This window comes from Eptatretus burgeri, chromosome 13 (genome assembly GCF_056783735.1).
Source record: "Eptatretus burgeri isolate ZD-2024b chromosome 13, Ebu_testis_v1, whole genome shotgun sequence".
Lineage (NCBI taxonomy): Eukaryota > Metazoa > Chordata > Myxini > Myxiniformes > Myxinidae > Eptatretus > Eptatretus burgeri.
In genome coordinates, this window is record NC_140973.1 from 80,415,427 (window position 1) to 80,436,452 (window position 21,026).

General features: G+C 46.0%; 1 protein-coding gene across 2 annotated transcripts in view; it reads right to left on the minus strand.

Annotated features, from left to right (window-relative positions):
- The window catches only part of MCM6 (minichromosome maintenance complex component 6), a 37,461-nt gene that overhangs the window by 12,374 nt on the left and 4,061 nt on the right, over window positions 1-21,026 (minus strand). For both annotated transcript variants that reach the window (XM_085853322.1, XM_085853320.1), the window contains exons 4-7: window positions 19,703-19,952; window positions 16,887-17,052; window positions 11,086-11,231; window positions 1,037-1,187 (exon numbers count right to left, since the gene is read on the minus strand). In XM_085853322.1, coding sequence (XP_085709448.1) covers window positions 1,037-1,187; window positions 11,086-11,231; window positions 16,887-17,052; window positions 19,703-19,952 — 713 coding nt within the window. The remainder of the gene's footprint in view (window positions 1-1,036; window positions 1,188-11,085; window positions 11,232-16,886; window positions 17,053-19,702; window positions 19,953-21,026) is intronic.

Genomic DNA, 21,026 nt, shown 5'->3' on the forward strand with positions numbered 1-21,026 from the left:
TCAACTCTGACTTCTGTTTGCCGCAAGTTACAGTCACTACACTTTCCCCACAATATTCACAGATTCATAAGCGTATGTGCGTAGTATGGGCTGACGGGCAGATTGTCGGCCTGTTGGACTCGTCTTCCTCCACCTCTCTTGGAACGCAGCCTCACTAAAATCGGTGATATTGAAGATCCAGTCTCGATTTGAGTCGGCACTTCGCCGCCTTGTACCCCCAACCGAAGGACGAGTGGTCGGAATTTATCTTGGTTGCTCGATATATGAGAAAGACTGAACGTGCCCTCTTCATTTTCATCCTCCAACTGATGTGAACGGCAATTAGACTTTTTGCTCATTCCCTGGGGAGAACTGTTGTTGCTCCGAAGAATGTTTTGTGTCTTGGGCTTCGTACGACAGAGACTTGCAAAATTTCCCCTTTTACCACAAACGTAGCAGTCCACATTTCGAGCCGAACAATCGTAAGCACCCAATCAAAAAAAAAAGCGCAGGGGTCTGGCGGACGGGTAAGGGCCTTGGCGAAATCAAACGTTGCTTCAATCAGTAATCTGCGTCAGATGCAGACGTTCATGACTCCACAGACAAACCGATCACACAGCATTTCTTCGAGATCACTTCCACATTCACACCGTTCAGACTATTTACGCAAGGCTGCTGCAAGATCCAAAATGGACTCGCTCCCTTCTTGACTGCAGCTATTCAGCTTGCACCGGCGGCTTCGGATTCCGGCGTTGTTCGATGACGCAAATCGGCTCCGAAAACGGGACGTCCCCCCGCTTCATCAGCGGCCATGGTTTCAGGAAAGAACAAGTCGGTCTCTAAGGCAAATCGTTCATCCTCGTCGTCAGATGTTTCGTTCTACCAGAAGCGAACAGCTACGAGGCACCGAAAGACAGACGTACAATCAAAGACGCAGCAGAGCGACACATCACACCTAATCTGCTTGAATCGTCACAATCCGAGGCACAATCGCTCCGTGGATGACAAGCGTGCCCGTGTCACTCCCTTCCCCAAAACCATTGGACTACTGGCTCACCGTGGATCGTGGGGAAAAGGCTGGTGCAAAGGTTTTGGTAAAGGTTTTTGTCCTGGCTCATCTCAAACACCTTCTCCCACTCCTGCACAGTCATCTGGTTCTTTATGCTCTCGGCAGATTGCTCCTCATCGCGAATCTCCTTACCCCCGAACTAGGTGGAGAACAACCGGGATGAGGGATGAACAAGCGGGCAAGAGGACAGCGTTGCTCACACAGCCACATCACCTTCATCGGCACCCTGAGGAAATAACACTTGGATGAAATGATAACGAGATGTTACTTGCGATTAATCAATTAAATATACAACCACTATTGACGTGCGTTTGAAAACCCATGAAACATATAAGGAAACCGGTAAGTAAACAATTACATACATGAGCACATCTTCAAAAACAAGACCAACTGGAGTCATCATCGTGTCGAGTTAGCGTCTTTCCATGTTCTCAATGGATTGAGTTTTAATTACTAACGATTCATGCAAAAGCTTCCTTCGTCACGCAAAGATCTTTCCTTGAGCAATCTGAACTTTTGATAGACGACAAGGTCATAATTTGGAGCGTGATGGAGTGCTGCTCTCCGCTTTGTGCTGGCACCCCCGTCTCACACCTTGCCCTTCTTGATGCGTGAAAAGGAAGGCCCTCAAAATGATTGGATCTCCCACGACGAAGCCGAGTATCGAGGTCTGGTAGTTACTTTCCCATCGCAGACACGTTGGTGGCCTCTCTGGATTATACCGCCCCCCTTTTTGGTCATGCACCCTCTGCCCTCTCTTGGTCTTGTTCCTGCCATGTTTCTGCAGGGTGCACATGGTCTGCCAGTATCCCTCTTCTTGTTAAACTCCCAAAATCCAGATTCACTGCTCACCTCCACTCATTTGGTCCGCTTTTCTCTCGCTGATGGAACCAACTTCCCCAATCGATTCATCAGCGCCAATCCAGGGCTTCAACCCCACCCCCCCTCTCTTTTTGTTCGTTCTTTTTCTGTTTCATCCACACTCTCCCCTTCCTCCTCTCCTTTATCTCATTCGAACTTCTTCTCTGTCTGCAATTGGCATACCCCCCTTCCCATTTTATCCCTTCAATTCTATTCTAGTTCTTATGTCCAAAAAAATTATCATAAAAATCTTTAAATCGTCCACATTGCACTTTCATACATCAATCACATTCAACAATGGCTGCTTCATGCGTGTTACTACGGAGCCTCAAACGCTGGTTTTACAACCATGGCTGTGCCACTTGTGCTATCTCACACAACAAGGACACCGACAGTTCGGAGGCTCTTCACCACAACTTCATACCGCAGCATCGCCGGGCTTCTTTTCACTCCTCTCCTCCCTCACCCACCCAAAATTCGAACCACTGACTTCCCAGTCTCAGAACAGATGCTCGAACCATTACACCACCGAGTTTGGTTATTTGATCCTGCATCACAAAAAAATAGCCCCGTTGGGGACTCGATGTTATTTCCCCAACAGGTGGGGTGAAAATTAGGGATTTGGGGGAAGGAGCCATGGTCTCCCTTCCTGAAGTGGTGCGGCCATGGGGAGCACAACTCAAGGTTAGGGAACGATCACGATTCCACATGGACAGTTTGGTCTGGATCTGTGTGGTGGTTTCTGAGAAGATTTTTGAATAAAATACCAAAATTTGTGGTTTAAAAAAAAAAATAAATAAAAAAAATAAAAAAACCCCTTTCACACCTGGATGGGGAGACCTTGCTGTCCCCCCATGAGAATCACCCCATGAGACCTTGAGCTGTCCTAATGCATCGTACCAAATTTGGTCCATATTGCTCAGGGAGTTTGTGAGATGTTTTCATCAAATGTTAACTGACGGATGGACATCGGGTCCCACTCTATGAGCTTATTTCGGAGAAATAACTTTAAAATGATGTTTGAACAATTGGGATTTCTTGCAATAGAATAATAAAAAAAATTTTTTAATAAAAATAAACAAAATCAGAGCCAAGTTGACGGCGCACCATCACAAATCCCGATGCTTCCCACCGAAGGAAAGGTTGAAAAAAATGGCAAAAAGTCCAAGTCCAACCAGGAATGACCCAACATCAAATTCAGAGTTAAAGTTACTTTTCTCCGTTTTGACCCCTGTGACCACCAAGTCTACGCACACTGGGGCATGAAACCAGGGTCAAACTTTTTTTTTTTTTTTTTTTTTTTTTTTTTTTACATATGTCATGCATCTCCCAAATGTTGATTGCATATACAAAATTTCATTAGAAAATGTTTTAAAACGTGCCCATAATTGCATCGTTTTTTTGGTGATTTAAACTTTAAATCCCACCCCGATGGGCAGAGCCAAAAATCGGAGTGCTCTTGCACCTTCATGCCATGTGGTGGTCATATCTACTAATTTTGGTGAATTTTTGCCCGAACGTTAAGGAGGAGATCGTGTGACAGACCGACACACAGACGGAGCAGATTACAATATTGTCCTCGAAGTTTTCGTTTTTTTTTTTTAAGTATGCAGCAATAAATGGGGCATTTCAGGAGTTAAACTCAATGGTCTTGGCTCATTTTAAGATTTCAGCAAGAACTACAAACAATACTCTGCGGCTCTATTAAAAGCTAAAAGAAACAAAACATGTACTTTCTGCCTCTCAAAGCGGCCATGGATTCCATCATGACGTTTTTTTCCCTCCACCCAAGATTCAGTGCCCTCTTAATTTCTTCAGCTTTTCCATTTGAAACTTGGCCTGCGATCAAAAGCTCGTTCCAACAGCAGCGGACGTGTTGACGCGGCAGAAACCTTCAACGTGCCGCTTCAGGTGAAAAACCTGTTGCGAGGACACCCCCAAACTGAACTACAATCGATCGCAACTCGTGTCACGCCAAAATATAGCACGTTACAATTCCACCCTCACGTCAAACTCGATACATCATATTAAAGTCCTAATCCCGCGGAGGCACAAACCACAAAGGCAACGGGATACCCATTTTAGGCTATTGGCAAGATCTCAAAAAGTAGTCTTGAAAATGATGTTAGGGAGTACATGTTTGGACTGCCAACAATTTTTTTTTTTCTGGAAAGTGCTTGTTGACAGTTTTGAAAATGTCCTATGGTGGAGATATCTGGCTGCTACGGTAATCACAAAAAAAAAATCTTCAAAACTCGATAAACTGTTCATACAAATTATTTGGAGGACTAAATGACTGTTCAAAGGTTCAATGAAATGTTTTCTGAAACTATCTATCAGCTGGCTTCAAACTTTGGTCAAGGTCAACGCCTAAGGTCAAAGTTCATAACATTTAAGTTTTAAAAAAAAATGAACAAAAGTTTTCTCAAAAAGTTTCATATCTCTGCCAAATGTTGTGTTGTGGACGCCCTTTCATTTTCATAATGAACCTTACCGTCGACTGATCAAGAATCGATAAGCAAAACAAGTATCGATTGTTCCCATGGCAACTATCAGAACATAGTATCGAGATGAGATGAGATTAGGCCACTGCTGTAGCTTTGGTCACACAATTCTGAAGTGTGTCTCACAAGTCAGTTTGTGAGCTCGAATTGACCGATTGTACCGATTGTCTGCAGTTGACTCACCAAAGACAGACATCGCTCTCTTTCTACACGTCCAGTGACTCCAAGTTGCAGGCTGTGTGTAAACCACCAAGATCGATGCCAAGATTCTTTAACTGATCCGCATTTTCCCAATGTAGTTATTTTGCTTTGCAGTCACAATTTCTGGTCTCGAGTTTGTACCATATCTTGTCTTGGGAAGAATTTCGGGAAAACCTTGTTAAATCTTTCGATGACCTCCCACATTACATCATCCTCATGAGCAGGATCATTTATGAGCGCCATGAGAGAGATGTTCGTTGGTCTGATTGGGAGCTTATTGCATCATCGACAACGCGATCAAATGCGGTCCACGCGGGGAACCTGTTGCTCCTCGGATCGTCGACGCCAATGGAGTCCAGTCAAAGTCTTTCACCTTTACATAGTTTTCTGAAGGAGTAAAATCTGTTCGTACCAATCAGTGTTAACAGCTCCATGTAAGTCGTCAAGATGGGGTGTTTCAGTCAAGATGGGTGCTTCTGGGATTTGATGAAAGCTCCATGGAACGTTTGGAGTCTTTTGATCCCCAACTGGTTCGGGTACCAAACTTTGAAGCTGTTGATTCAAGCCTTTGCAGTAAGCTGATAACCACCATCTGTGCAGCATGAAATGTAGCATTTTCACAGTGAGTCTTCAATCATGTTGATATGATCTGCTGCAAATTGAAGGAACTTTCCAGAAGAAAGGTTTGAAGGGACTGGAACTTCTTCATTGTCTGCATATTTTCTATATATATATATATATATATATATATATATATATATATATATATATATATATATATATATATATATATATATATACATACATATATCTCTGCCACGTCAACGTGCCACACCTGATCGTGTGTGCTAGTGACCAGCATTTTGCAACATATCAATGATCATCTTGGATCTTGTGGTTTGATGAATCACCATACTCATACCAATATGCTTGGATGTGAGAATCCTACCGTTTGTAATCGCAGAAACAATATCTTGGAAAATACTCGGAATTTTTACCTCCACCACCGAAGGTGGACGGAGGTTATGTTTTCATCCATGTCTCGATGGCTGTCTGTTAGCAGAATATCTCAAAACGTGATGGACGGACTCAGACGAAACTTGGTGGACGGGTTGGGTGTGTCACAAAGAAGAATGGATTACCCTATTTTGTGGTGTATTCACCGCACCCCTGTTTTTCACCCTCAAAATAAATGAATATATTGATCATTTTATTTTCTGATCGAGATCTAAATAAGTTTGTACATTAACTTTGTACGGAACAAAGTGACGGAGATATCAACATGCTTACTCCCCCACCGTTTAATTCTGTCCAACAGTCTTATTCTCATTTTCAAGAAGTTGGAGAGAGAGGAGAGGATACCAAGAAATTTTTATTCTATTTTCTTATTTTTTTTAATCTTATAAAGAGGATTTTTTTAATATTATAAAGAGGATTTTTTTTTGTTCCTCGAATAAGGAAGAAAAGGGATTCTTACCGGAATCATACATATTTCTTGTGGATTTGTGGCCATGAAAAGGGCTGTTTGGGTGTGATGAAGCTTTTGAGCTAAATCCGAGGAAATCCTCGTCGATGCTTTCCTCGTCGAAGACGGCACGTAACTCCTTGTCCGAATCGGGGTCGAACAAGTCCCCCTCACTGTCACCATCATTTGCAGCCTCCTCCTCCTCCTCCTCCTCCTCCTCCTCCTCCACCCAAATGACGTCATCCTCTGTGCCGTCCGTGTTGTTGGAGATGCAGCATTTCAGAAATGCTCGCTTGATGATGTCCAACGGTATCTCCTCCAACACATTGACGATCCAGCCGCAGATCATCAGAAGGTCGACCTTTCTCATCCTCCCGCTCTTGGTGTAGGTCGTTCTCCTCACTCACAAGCCAGTCGGACCAGCAGCAACGTAGCCCGTCCTTGAATGGCTTGTTGATGGACACATCGAGGGGCTGCATGAGCGATGTCATCCCACTTGGGGTGATGATGAGATCGGCGTTGGTCCAGAGCAGCGCTTTGGTGTTGTCGGTCTTGTGATAAGGCCTAAGTCACATTTGCTCTACGGCGAGGATATGGCGGCCGTACGCCCTCTGAATTGACAGAAACGTGTGGTGGTAAAAGAGTTTCTGCGGTGGCCTCAGGGTGGCCCTACGCCGCTTGGTTATATTTTACAGGTTGTAAGGTCGCCGTGGAATTATAACGCGGAGTTATAACTTTTTTCATTTCTACGTTCGCCGTAGCAATTCGACAAGCCGAAAAAAAAAAACTGGTTAAAAAAAAAAGAAAGAAAAAGAACCCACTCATTACCGTCCGTCTGGCTGCACGTTCACCTGAGGGCCCCCTGCGGTCGCTTTGCGACATCAAATCAAAGACCGTACGGAAACCCAACGTTTTCGGTCTCCACAATTTCTAAGACCTAAGGCCTAAGTCACATTTGCTCTACGGCAAGGATACGGTGGCCGTACGCCCTCTGAATTGACAGAAACGTGCGGCGGCCACAGAGTTTCTGCGGTGGCCTCAGGGTGGCCCTACGCCGTTTGGCTATATTTTACAGGTTGTAAGGTCGCCGTGGAATTATAACGCGGAGTTATAACTTTTTTCATTGCTACGTTCGCCGTAGCAATTCGACAAGCCGAAAAAAAAAAAATTAACCCATTCGTTACCGTCCATCTGGCCGCACGTTCGCCTTAGGACCCCACTGCGGTCGCCTTGCGGGCACCTTGCGTCTGCCTTGAAAATTCTATGGCCGCCGCAGGAACGCCCTCAGGTCACCTGCGACATCAAATCAAAGACCATATGGCAACCCCACGTTTTCGGTCTGCACAATTTCTAAATACGCAGTGCGGCTCCCCGAAAAATAAAAACATATGTGACTGCTACATTGTGTGACCGTGGAAATACTGCGGCCGCCGTATAATTGCTGGTGGCCGTAGATTTTGGAGACCCCACGGCCGCCGTGGCAAATGTGACCTAGGCCTAACTGAACACATCCAGGACTCGCATGCTCTATTATTGGGAGAGACCACCATCCGGCCTACTGCTCCACACCATACGCACCCAGTCCTGATCTATCCACCCCTTCTGCTGCACACAAACAATGACACTGGCTGGAAACTTGCCTTTGGACATAGTCTTCCTCTTGTACACGACATATGGGGGATGCTTGCCACCGTCTGAAGTGCAGGCGAGCATGACGGTGAATCGGTCCATCTCGTGACCAGTGGTGTTGATCGTCACAGTTTGCGCGCAAGCTTATTCGAGGTGGGTGCTCCGTCATTGGACTCGAGCTATTGTGAACAATTCTTCTTCTGATGCGAGACCAGGTGTTCTTCTTATTTTGTGTTCAATGACGTTTTCAGGGCCGCGAGGCTCTATGTATATATGCCGCGCACCTAAACTCCGGGTGTCTCCGGACGTTTCCGAGCATCACTTATTCAATTTCACACGGTTAATAAAATGCTGTACAAACTCTTAATCTGAACTGATTTTCAAATTTTAACATTGGAAATTGAGCTTAACAGCAGTTCCGACTGATAAAATAAATTTAAAAAAGTGTTCATTTGGAATATAACTGAAGTTCAGCATTGATAGTTTTTAAGAATTATTTTTCTATACCCATGTATTAACCGCACCCCCAACTTTTACCTTTTTTGCAAAATAAAAAAGTGCGGTTTATACACCGGGAATTATGGTAGATTTTGGTGAAGATCCCAATCCGGATCGAGAATTATTTAATTTTCTTTTAAAGTGATTCTTCACCATTGAGAGATCGTAGCACAGGAGCATTAGTTTAAACGTCCAAAAAAATAAATAAATAAAAGATGATTAAAGCACATTTTTAATTCAGGAAAGTTGCTTTGATGTCGACCTAACACCACAGAGTAAAGTCCCCAACAATCCCACGAGGAAAACTCGGAGTCCAAGTTGGCCACCGTCAATTTGCGAACATCAGGAAAACACCAAAAGAACAAGAACTTTGTAATTACTTGTCATAGGAAGATGATTTTGGGGGTCTAGAACCAGGTTTGGGGTATGATTAATTCAAAGGAACCCTCAGAATTTCAATTTGTGGACGAGAACCGAACACCACCCCGAAACACACACCACCACAATCCGACCCAGGAAGGTTATTCCGTGCTTTTCCTCCCATCATCAAACAAGGAGACTGCTGAGGCAGCACCAACACTCTGCACAGAGTATGGTCCCAATAGGTGGATGGCTCAAAGAATGGGGGTCCCAAAGGCTTTGCCCCAATCCTGTCATCCGTTTAGCTACTCCGTGAAGGGCAGCAGCACAGGAGGTACTCCCATGGAGTAAACTTTCGGTTTCCTTTGTGTGTTTTTTCATAAGTTTTGTGGAATGAAGGATTTTACGGTGGCCGGAGTGCAAATCCTGCCACCAACCTCCTAGAAAGAGGAACCCAACTGCAGGAGGACGTCCGCACAGTTGTGCACTACATATGGATGCTCGTTGGTTCACAAGGAGCTCCTCCAACCTTTGACAGGTTTTGTTTTTAATCCTGATGGGTGTCCATATCATACACCCTTCTCACCAAGAAATCTGTTGGGGAAGACGGTTTAGTAGCAAACAACCTGACCATGAAACAGGTTAGTACAGGTTTACGTGGCACCTGTACCAAGTCACAGATCCGATCTGGCCTAACCTGACAAGGGGAGAGCAGTACTCCATCAAGCTGCAGATGAAGGCCTTGGAAGGGGATAGAAGTTCAGGTGTGTCAATGAAGGACTTTGTATAATGGAGGATGCCCAATCGGTGACTGTCGTTGGAGGCCAACGTTGAAACGTGGTTTGCCCAAGAAAGATCATGGCTGACAGTGAGATCCAGAAGGTTGAGCGACTGAAGTTCAAGAGGAGTGTTATGAAAGTAGATGGGGGTGTTTGCCAGAGAGTCCTTTCAGAGAGAGGGAGAGTGAGAGTAACCCAATTTTAAAGACATATTCCAAGTGCTTGTTTGACCAGCTTGTGATATTGCCAAGGTCTGAAGAGAGGGAAGAGGCTGCTGCCTGCCTATCTGAAGGATGAGGGATGTCATGGTAGAGGGTGTTGTTAGCAAAGAGATGTAAGATTTTGCAGAGATTCTCAGTCATCAGACTCTAGTTTGAGTGGCTGGATATCAATTTCAACAGACTTTGTTGGGAAGAAAAGTTTCAGGTTTGTGTGCATCAAGTTGTGGAATAAGCTTGATCGTTCACTTTTCTTTTTTTTGATAAGTCGGCAGCTTTTTTGATCGTTTTCTGTCAAAGGATGCACCGAGTTTTGTTCAGCAGTGGTGCACTACCTTGAGATCGGATTTGGTTCTTTGTGTTTTTACGTGAACAATGCAAAAATAAAAATAAAAAAAAAGTCTGAAGTCTTCTTCCGGTTGTGATCTTGCTGTAGAGTCTGATTGGAGCGCCCGGCGGTTGCTGGTTTCTCTTGAGCCTCTGTTGAAGCCGTTTGAGATGTGTTGTATTGGTGAATTCAGCATAGCACATCATGTGATAGTGGAAGATCACGTTCTACCTGGAAGGTATCCCAGTTGATGGTTCGAAGTCTTTCCATAACATACCGATGATCTGGGTGCCGAATCGTGAAGCATTCTTCAATGGCAGCTCTTATCTTTTTTTCAATCCCTTGAAAAGCTAACAGTTTCAGACTTTTTAGTCGGACAAATGATGCACTTTTCCCACTCAGTGGTGACGCTTCGGCTTCTTCTGCGAGACGGAACAGCAGCTGAGGGTTCGGTTGTGATGTATTTACGTCACAGCAATGCTTTCCAATCGACAACGTGCAATCTGTGGAGAAATGACACGAGTACATTACAGAAACGAGTGACATGTATCAACGTTTCGCTTAAGACTCTTGATCAGCACAATCTGTTCATTAACCTTTCGATACAGGATGTCACGGACACCCTGTATTAAAATGTTGTGACCTTTGTCCTTAGCGAATGACCTTGACCAAATTCGATTTTTGTTTGAAGCCAGAGGACAGATACCTCGTAGTATTAACATAAATAAATAAATTTTAAAAACCACAACTCGATGTTTGAATCAGTCGTCATTTAGACCTCCAAAAAAAAAAAATGGTCCATTAATGATTTTAAAGGTTTCAGAGCAAGTATTGAGTTAGTTACCATGGCAACCAATTATCTCACCTGCAGGACATTTTCGAAACTGCCAACAATCATTTTCATAGATCGAAGGAGGTGGACTTTCAAAAAATATTTGTTGGCAGTCTCAAACATACGGTATTTTTTTCAAAATTTTGAAATTTTCAAAATTACATACGGTAATCTGGGTCAAAATTTTCAGGTATCGCCAATCGGCTCTTTCCATTGGAAAATTGCTTTTGCGACCGGTGGCAGAGGCTCGGAGTCCTGACGCCCATTTCTTCGTGTAAAATCTGAAAGCAAAAGCGCACCCCCGAATGACCTGAACCATCGGTGTTCGGCGCTGGTCGACACGCAACGAGCATTTCACTTACTCGTGGGTTCGTGGGTGCAACGTAGCAGGCGAGGAAGGCGAGGCGGTAATTCAGATCACGCACACCCAATGCTTTCAAACCACGCACACCGCTGGTGTTGAATCCTTCAGGCCCTGCCACGCGTGCAGACGTCTCTGCACGAGCACCTGCATGCAGAAAACCACAATTGTGCATCAATTCGCATCTTGGACGTGCCAGCCAGGATCAAAGGGGGGGGAAAAAATTGATAAATAAAATTCACGAAGTAATAAATAAATAAAACATTCATGATTTCAACCGAGATATCAATTCAACATAAAACTTTAAATTGCACAATCCAGTCATGCTTGCTCTTGTCAAGGCATCAACGTGGACAGCCGGTTTGTGTCCATCACGATGTCCCGAAAACAGGAAGTTTCCTGCTTGGAATGATTTTCAGCTTTGTTTGACTGCCAGACAGGCAGGGTAACAAATTATCCCATTCCTCTTTGCGCGTGTGCGAACGGGCCAAGTTCAGAGACAAAATACGGTCAAACGAGAAACTCGTCTTCCCGATAGTGTTCAAAATATAATATTTGATTTAAATAAGTTATTCCTCGATCATAAACTTAAAACAACGAAGCTGAAGAAGGGTTATGTTAAAACACTACATGTACAAATGTTAGCCTGCTTTATTTATCTTCTGCGACGTTTCATTTCGACAGTACAGCCTCGTGAACGCGCCGAAGGGTGAAGCCTCGGCCTAGCGTCAGGTGTGCTTATATCTTTTTTATTTATTAGACATCCTTTTTTTTGTTGTAGACAAACGGACGGACTGATAATCTCAAATATCAATGAAACGAAATGAAGAAATTGCCAAGAAAATATATTTTGATGTGAATGTGTCGATGGATATGCCTCCGCTAACGTTACATTTAACAGGGGTAGAAAAGATCATAGTTTTGGATGGGGGATGATCTGAGATGGTGGTTAACAGCTGTCTTGAAGACCTGGAGGGGAAAATGAGATTGAAGAGAATGTGGAAGTTGATTCTACAGGCGGGAGAAAAGAGAGGAACAAATGAGTGGAGGTGAGCAGTGATCCTGGATTTTGGGAGTTTCACCAGAAGGGGGTTGATGGTGGACCATGTGCATCCTGAATATACCTTTGGGTTGGAAAGGGGTGGGTGGGGACAAAGCACGGAATGAGCAGAGGGTGCAAGACCAGAAATGAGGCGGGAGAAGAGAGATCACCGAACTGTCTTGTGATGTGAAAGCGATTGGCCGTTAGGGTAGTCTCTGTCTGGCTGACAGGGCGGCAACAAGTTGTCTCAGCTTTGTCAGGGTAAATTCTAATAATCTTGAAGGCCTTGCTCCTTGCTTTCTACAACATCAAGCTGAGCAAGGTGTGAGGCAGGGGTGCCAGTCCAAAGGGAGAGCAGTACTCCATCAAGCAGCGAATGAAGGTCGTGAAGGTGGATAAAAGTTCAGGTGTGTCACGAAAGGACTACGACAGAGGATGCCCAGTCAGCGACTGTTTATTATTATTATTATTATTATTATTATTACTGGGATAAAAGCCCAACAAAAATGATGGGTTGGAGTTATTTTATTCAAAATATTGTTACGGTTGTGGGGGTAGATGGAGGAATTTCAGAGGAAAGTTAGGATTGAATAGAGTTGCTTGGTCCGTGGACGTGTAGGAGGCATCTCAATGTAAATCAAGTCAGGAAACTGTGAGCTTAAGTGTTACGAGTCACTAAACAGGGGTGGTGCTGTGTTAATTTGGTAGGGATGAAGGATAATTTCTCCCATTATGTGATTGCCCTGTGACCTTTTCCTATGTTTTTGCATTTCAAGACCGGCGATAAAGAGGGATCACGTCCTTAAAACAACCAAGCTGCACATCCAGGGAGGCAGAAAACCCTGACGCCAGGGGTGGATGATTAATGGGTATGACATCAGAGCCGGAGGAGGAGAGTGAGGGCAGTCAGAGAGCCTTGCGATGGGCGGCAACAAGTCAGAGAGCCTCGTGATGGGCGGCAACAAGTCAATAGAGACAAAGGTTCGGGCGGGAGAGAAGCGAAAGAGGCACGAGATAGCAGTTGAAAGAAAAAGGGCATTTCGGCTGGCGAAACCACGCCCCCGGAGTTTACGATTGAGCGGCGTGGCATTAGCAAGAGGAGGAAGAGCGCGTCTCTGGAGGAAAACGGGGAAGCCTCCCGTTGTATGAAGAGAAAAAAAGGTCGCGCTGTTTTGTGGTGAGCGGACCAACTATTGGACAGAATCGGTGGATGGAACACGACCAGAGAGAAGAGACGGGAGGATTGAGGCAGAATCGGCGGTCGGAACACGAAGGAGATGGAGGTTCTGGGAGGAACATTATTGAGACCGAGGTCCTGGCTGGCAGCCCTGGACACAACGGAAAAGGCAGCATGAATGTGTGAATTTGCTCGCATGATTGAGCAAAACACTGGCCATCGACTGTTCGGCTGGGCCGCGTGAGACCGTTCCTCGGAGCCTCGTGTTGTGCTGTCGGGGAAGAAGGCAGTGCCATTTTGGGCGCGTATTCCATGCACAGTGACGACATGGTGCGGAAAACGACAACCTTCAGAAACTCCTCTCTGAGCATCCAGCGACGTGCCGGGAGAAAGGGAAGATTATTCTTTTATATATTTTGTCTCCTCGTCTGTATTAACGTTTGTGTGGAGGCACCTCAGATAGGAATTTAGGTCACCTCACGTTTTACTATTACCCTTTGAATTATTACCATTGTAAATATATGATGTTGTCGTGGGTTCGAGATAAACCCCCTTGTGCTATGCTGCCGTCTGCTCCTTCCGTTATGTGCATTTTCCTCCCTTTCCTTCCCGCGCGCGCCATAATCTCCGAGAATCTCGGCTGCAAGCCTCTAAGGGAAATCGTTTGGCCATCCGTTCAGGAAGGGGAAAACCCCCTGGACACGACAATGTTCAAGCAGATTGAAAGATGTGATGTTATTCAGGAAGAAGGGTTATGTTAAAACACTACATGTACAAATGTTAGCCTGCTTTATTTATCTTTTGCGACGTTTCATTTCGCCAGTACAGCCTCGTGAACGTGCCGAAGGGTGAAGCCTCGGCCTAGCGTCAGGTGTGCTTATATCTTCTTTATTTATTAGACATCCTTTTTTTTTGTTGTAGACATTGTCGAGGATTGTACAAGATTCTACGGATGTAAGTGAACACTCGTTTTACTCTGCATGTGTTACACATCATGTGCAGCGAAGTTCACCTCCCGAGCCTTGGACTTATCTGTATTTTTTTTTTTTACGTTTCTGTACACCGCCCTCGAGGCGCGGTTTGCAAGTCACCATCGACAATTCCAAGAAAAGAGACGTAATTACTCTTCTTTTGGGTCTTCGGGATCTTTTGGGACCTCGGAGTCTTTTGGGTCCTTTGACCATAGTGAACACAGTCGTGTTAAAAGATTGGCCTTTAAAATCCTAATCAAATCATCCTTAAGAAAGGGACAGCCAAATACACAGATACACACTGTTTTGTTTAGGAAGATTTATTTTTGTCACATGATCAAGTGCCTCAAAGGCTTGAAGTGGAATGAAAATGTGCACGCACATGAGATGGACACACTGACACACACACGAGGCACTTGGTATCACACAGATTGACATGCACTTGGGATGCGGCCAAGCCGTGCAGCTTGGTGAGCTTTGTCGACAAACTCCCACCAGGGACGGCTCCCCTTTGCCAACTCCCTCATGCGGTGTGAATCCCTCCGGCCGAACTTCGGTGAAATCGCGTGTGGACCGAGCTTCCGTCGTAGTCAGTTATTGGCACACCTGCCAGGTGGCAGCGGTGCCCTGTGTCCGGACAAGCAGGGATATCCCCGGGTGAAACCATGGAGGTGGAGGGGGAAACAGAGCACGAATTAAGAGAACGGCTTGGTCCACGAGTCGTGGTTCCTTGCTGGGGTGGATATGGGTGCTTCAAGACCAGGGAAGGCTCCTTGGTCCTGGGGTCCAAGTGTGGCGATGACAACAGATGGAGGCAGACGTGACTATTTCACACACACACACAAATTGTGATCACAAGCGCACGCACGCAAGATGACAGGGACACGCAGAAGCAGAGGACACACAGAAGTGGACACAGACAGGGGTAAACAATCACGCGGATGGAAGTAGTTGCACGGAAGGAGTCAAACGGAAGAGGACAGGCGTATGCTGAAATGCAGCGGTGCACAAGCAGACATGGAAAGGACAAGGACACGAGGACACGCTAGCATAGACAAGGACACGCTGGCACGGGCAAGGACATGAGTCGTGCACGTCAACGACACAGGGTCAAGGACACGCAGTTACATGGTCGGTCGCGGTCAAGGACTAGGGCACATAGTCAAGCAGATGGCGACACGCGGTCACGGGAGCGCACAGTTACAGGGACGCAGGTTGAGGGATTGTGTTGAGTCGTGGTGAGGTGGTGGGGACTGGGGGGGGGTTAATTTGTAGTGGGGAGGGGATTGAAGCCTTTGAGTTGGGAGGCAGAGGTTGAGGACTTGAAGTCACATTTTACATTGTGTGGATGTTATATGGGGTCCCTGCTCGTCTATATAAACTGTTACGGCTGTGGAAATCTGGACAACACCAGAAAGGTCCTTAGATCAGTTATGCCGGTAAGTTTATGTGCAGATAGTTCCCCGCCGTTGTTTAGTGGATTTCTTCGTGTTCACCAGGCTGCGACGCTTTGAGATAGCCGTTTTTCTTTTCTCTAACATTATTTTGGACCAATCATCCCCCAACAACCAAATCGCCACCACCAACATCTACAACTCAAACACCACCACCTTCGCCTTCGGTCTCGTGGGCCTGACCGTTCATCCAGGCTCCACGTCACATTCGGTCCACGGACCTGTCTGCCACCCTTGTCTTTGGGGGTGGCTTTTCTTTGCTTTTTGTATAAATGCATGTGGTGGCGCCGTCTCGTAAGTAGACTTGTTTCAGTGACTGTGTGTGCAAATAAAACACTTTATTCGGTGGTAATTCTTTTATCAGCTTGCTTTGACTGTACATACGTGCACGATTCATTGCTGTGACTGTAAATACGTGCAATGTCTAATAAATGTGTTTATTGAACTGTTTCCCGTTCGTTGCGTCCTATTCCCCGTTTTGAAAGTGCCATCTTGCATCACGGAAGAAATTGGTAGAGGGGTGTAAGCACCCGGTAAACAGAATCACATCCGTCGAGGTCGGCGATAACACCGCTCGGTTATCACTGTAGCACGGAACGGACCGCTAAAGCGGATCACGTCCTAGGCCGACCTGCGGCGAGGTACGATCGCCCGGTCGACTACTTGTGCAGGTACTCAGGTAGGTCGAATTTGGCGAGCAACCCTATCCTGCGCGGGTGGGCAATTGGCACGATTGTGGTGTGGTTAAACCCCCACCCGTGACTAACTCCTGGCGGTAGTTCCAAGGAGGATCACGACTGAATTGTTCGACCTGTGGGCGACGCAGTCACGATTCGAGTTACGCGGCCGATCGCACGCCGGCGAGCGCGAATTCGCAACAATACATACATGTTCTTACAAGTTTAAAAATACCACCTTCTTTAAACAAACCCCCCCCCCCCCCAAAAAAAGAGCACCAATCCTCAAAACATGACATGTAAGACGATGCCATTGTGGGGACCTTCAGGGGGAGCAAGGAAAGATCTCCTTAAATGAAACACCTGAAGAACACCAACTTCATAAAACCCCCAAAAACATGACAATACCACGGCGGCCAATCACAGCAACACCACAATCTCAAAAAGCTACTTCAGAAGGACACTTGAAGTTCATGCCCACCTGGGAGTGACAGCTGAGAGATATCAGGTACCACGATCAAGGTACCGGTGAAATCGCAGCGATCCCCAGCCTGTGCCACCTCCACGGCCTCGGCACGTACCACCACCTCAACGCTGCGAGGGATGCTACCCCGCGGCAGCTCCGCCTGCGTTTCCTGGATCCGTACCTGTGCCGGCAAACGAAGGAGAAACTATCATACTGGCTTCAAAATAACGGATCAGATGCAGATGAGGCCGCAAAAAACTGGTCCGGTGACCGATGGGAGTGTGTAGCATTGGGTTTTCATTCAAGTACGACCGAATAATAATTGTATTTAGATACTGTGCCTTTTGCCTATGAGTGGGAGTGTGAGAGTGACACATGGAAAGGTATAAATAAGTCTTCAGGTACATTTTTGAAAGATTCAACTGTCGTTATATATCATTGAAATTGGGAATTTGTTCCAAAGTCTTGAGGCATTGATTGAAAGGAACAATAGCCACCTGTTTGTGGAATATATGTACAACAAGGGAAGGAGTTGCTTGAGAACAAAGTAAGGTGTTCTCTGCTGTGCATAACATGAGATGTATCCATACATCCATCCATCCATCCATTGGGACCATACTCTGTGCAGAGTGTTGGTGCTGCCGAAGCAGTCTCCTTGGCTATTGGGTACAATCCTGGATGGGTCGCCACTCCGACACAGTATACCAGCAAGTTGGTACTCATCTTGCCGACCTCGGAAGGATGACAGGCAGAGTCAACCCCACCTGGTATTAATTCAACAGCCGAGTGGGATTTGAACTCAGGATACTTGGATCCCAAGCCCACCACCAGAATCATTAAGCCAACACCAGGCATGATGAGATGTATGCTGGAAGAGAAGATAGAAGGAAGTTTAACGACAAGTTTAAAACTTGAAAGTTTTTTTTTTAATCTATTTCATACTAGAAACACCTGCTGTCTTCAGGAGCAGTCTGAGAGGGGGGGGGGGCGGTGTGACGTGTCTAATAATCTCCTCTGTTTACAACAGGGGTCAGTAAACCACTTGCAGTGTGTGTGTGTGTGTGTGTGTGTGTGTGTGTGTGTGTGTGTGTGTGTGTGTGTGTGTGTGTCTATCGCACACCCCTCCTTCCCACAGTGAATAGCAACGTTTGGTGAGGTGTCGCTCTCCCCACCTATCCGCTAACTCCCCTCCCATCATCCTCTCTGCCTCCCCTTCCCCCTACACCTGCCTCCTCTCCCCCCCCCCCTCTTCCACTTTATTGACCACTCAGCGAAGCGACGGATATATTTGCGAGTATATAAAAAACACACACACACACACACACACACACACACACACACACACACACACACACACACACACACACACACACACACACACACACACACACACACACACACACACACACACACACACACACACACACCTCTCTGCAACTGGGAGTCAGAGTAATTGACTTAGCGTGGGAGTTACATGGGACCATTCAGGTTGCTGAAAGATCAGACGAGCACACTTGTAATCCTGCTTAGTGATTCCACCAAGTGAGGAACCATCATAATCCAGCCTGGAGAACAGGAGTGCACACACATTACGAGAGGTATCCCTGTTCGTATACTTCATGATGTGATGAACATTATATACAGATCTGCCAATTAAGAGAGTGCCACAACTCTGTGACCTGATCAGACATCCTCATGTCATTGGGTCATTCACAGAGGTCTTCGACTTCTGGTGCAGAGTGTCTGAGTTTGCTGGACCTCTGTTGTGATGGTACATTTATGTCCACGAATGTCTGCGTCCTGCATGCAATTGCACTCGTACATGTCCTCGCTCCGACCCGACCCCGAGATAACTGTAAAAATAACCCTCTCCGGCCAATCCCCCGCCCCCACTCACCACTCCACTCCACTCCAGAGGTCCAAAGAACATAAACACACTCAGATTTATCTCTATCAACACAAGATTAACTACCATGAAAGCCAAGTTTTAAATAAGACCAAATGTGTTTTAAACATCATAAACTACAAACTGATGTACTCGAGACCGACGAGCAAACGGACAATTGTCGGGAACAAACTTCTCACGGGGTCACTCCAGTCTCTGGGGCGTTTTTGGCCAAGTTCACTCGAGGTCCCGAGATTGTGAACCCACATGCATTTAAAATAACCTTTGAATAGTGACGACTCCGTGAGTGCATCAGCAGTTAAAGGTCAATGAATGACCGTGCAAGGCACAGTGACACATAAATGTGCAGGTGAGGCTCAAAGATCAACCAACCAAGTGTCAAGGGAACCGTTGATGCCACAAGCACAAAGATTCGTTTGATATGGAAAAGTGACGTCATCATGAAAGGTGCGACGAGATCCTCGGTCCGAGATAGAAAATGTCCATCCATTTCCGAATCCGCAGAAAGAGTTAATCTTTGTGGAATGTGCAGAGCACAAACCAAGCACATCATCGTCGGAGATCAGGAATGTTTAAGGATATTCAGTCGGTTATGTGAGCACATCAATGATTGAAAACAATTACTTCCCATCAAGGATCAAATTATTCTCGGGGGGGGGGAGAGGGGAGGAGAGCTTTTGTTGGATCCAAGAAAACAGGAACTAGACCTCTCTTTCCACAAACATTTCAAGCATAGGTTCCTGCAAAGAACACAATCGAAGAAGCAACAAATGAGACCTCGGAGCCGTGTGGTGAGCAATCGAAAGGCTTGGGAAGGGTCCTGATGTTGCAAGAAGACTCGTTGGGGAAAACAAAACACCCGCGACGTTAAACATCAAGGAAAGACTCAAAGGACCGCCCAGTCTAAAGGATCACGCAGACACACCTTCTGAAAGTCCACAAAACGTGACTTGTTGGTGTCGAGCATGAAGTTCCGACGATTGGAGCACACCGGGTTACGACAGATGGCAGGCTGCGTGTACTTGAACTGCTGCTCCACGTCTCGCACCACCGTCTGACAGTCGAGGCACATGAAAGTGCCGGAAACGAGCTCGGGGTGAACCGGGTGTGTGCGAACCACTTGCCCACTGATGCGCAGCAGCGAGCCGATACGTGCGGTCGTCAGCTCACGGATCCTATTTAGACAAAAAGGAGGAAAGGAGCAAGATTAAAAAAAAAAAAGAGAAGGGGAGCATGAGAAAGAATGATTGCAAGGGAAAGGGAAGGACACCATGGGGGGAACAAGCAGGATACAAGCTCAAACACAGCAAGACGAGGGCTGAAAGAAGAGGAAGGGAATGGCACTAAAAAAACGACAATGCTGCAATAAATGCAAAAGATGGTGGAGGGAGAGAAGGGAAAACACAATAACCTGGAGAGGAGGAAGGGGTGGGCTTGGGGAGGGTCTAAAAACAATGGGTATGCACGGGGAATGACCCGTTGAGGGTGGGGACGTGATGTCATATGGCAGCAAATTCCAGCAGAGAGTGGGGGTGGGGGGAGGAGGGTTGGGCAACACTTTGTTCACTTCACAGTGACAACAGATTGATGACCGAATAGATCCCACACACGTTGAAAAAGCTCGTCAGATAATCACACAAGCCCGAGCGTCACTTTCAGTCATCTATCTATAATTCCAGCAGTGTGTGTGTGTGTGTGTGTGTGTGTGTGTGTGTGTGTGTGTGTGTGTGTGTGTGTGTGTGTGTGTGTGTGTGTGTGTGTGTGTGTGTGTGTGTGTGTGTGTGTGTGTGTGTGTGTGTGTGTGTGTGTGTGTGTGTGTGTGTCCGCTGTTTCACGACAACCACTGGTCCAATCCGATTGAAACTTGCCAGGTATATTGCTGGGGACCTGAGGATGTGCCTTTTCAAGGTTTGATATTAATCGGACAAGTGCTTCCCAAGTTATGGCCATTTATTTACCAACCAATGACAGGACACGTTGCAACGTGGGCGTGGCCGATGGGGAAGGGGAGCTCAGCCGCGTTCCCCATTACGGGTTACAACGTACGGGCTTCCGGAGAGTGATGACTTCGTGTATTCTAATAATTTCTCGATTTCTTATGCGCATTTATAGATAAACACAATGCCCCAAGTTATGATCGTTTTCATATTAGACGGTGCATACATTTCGGTAACATCAGAGTGAGCTGGTATGCTCCGAACCAGGAAGTAAATTTTTTTTTTGTTCCTCTCTTCTCTTTTTGTTTTCCT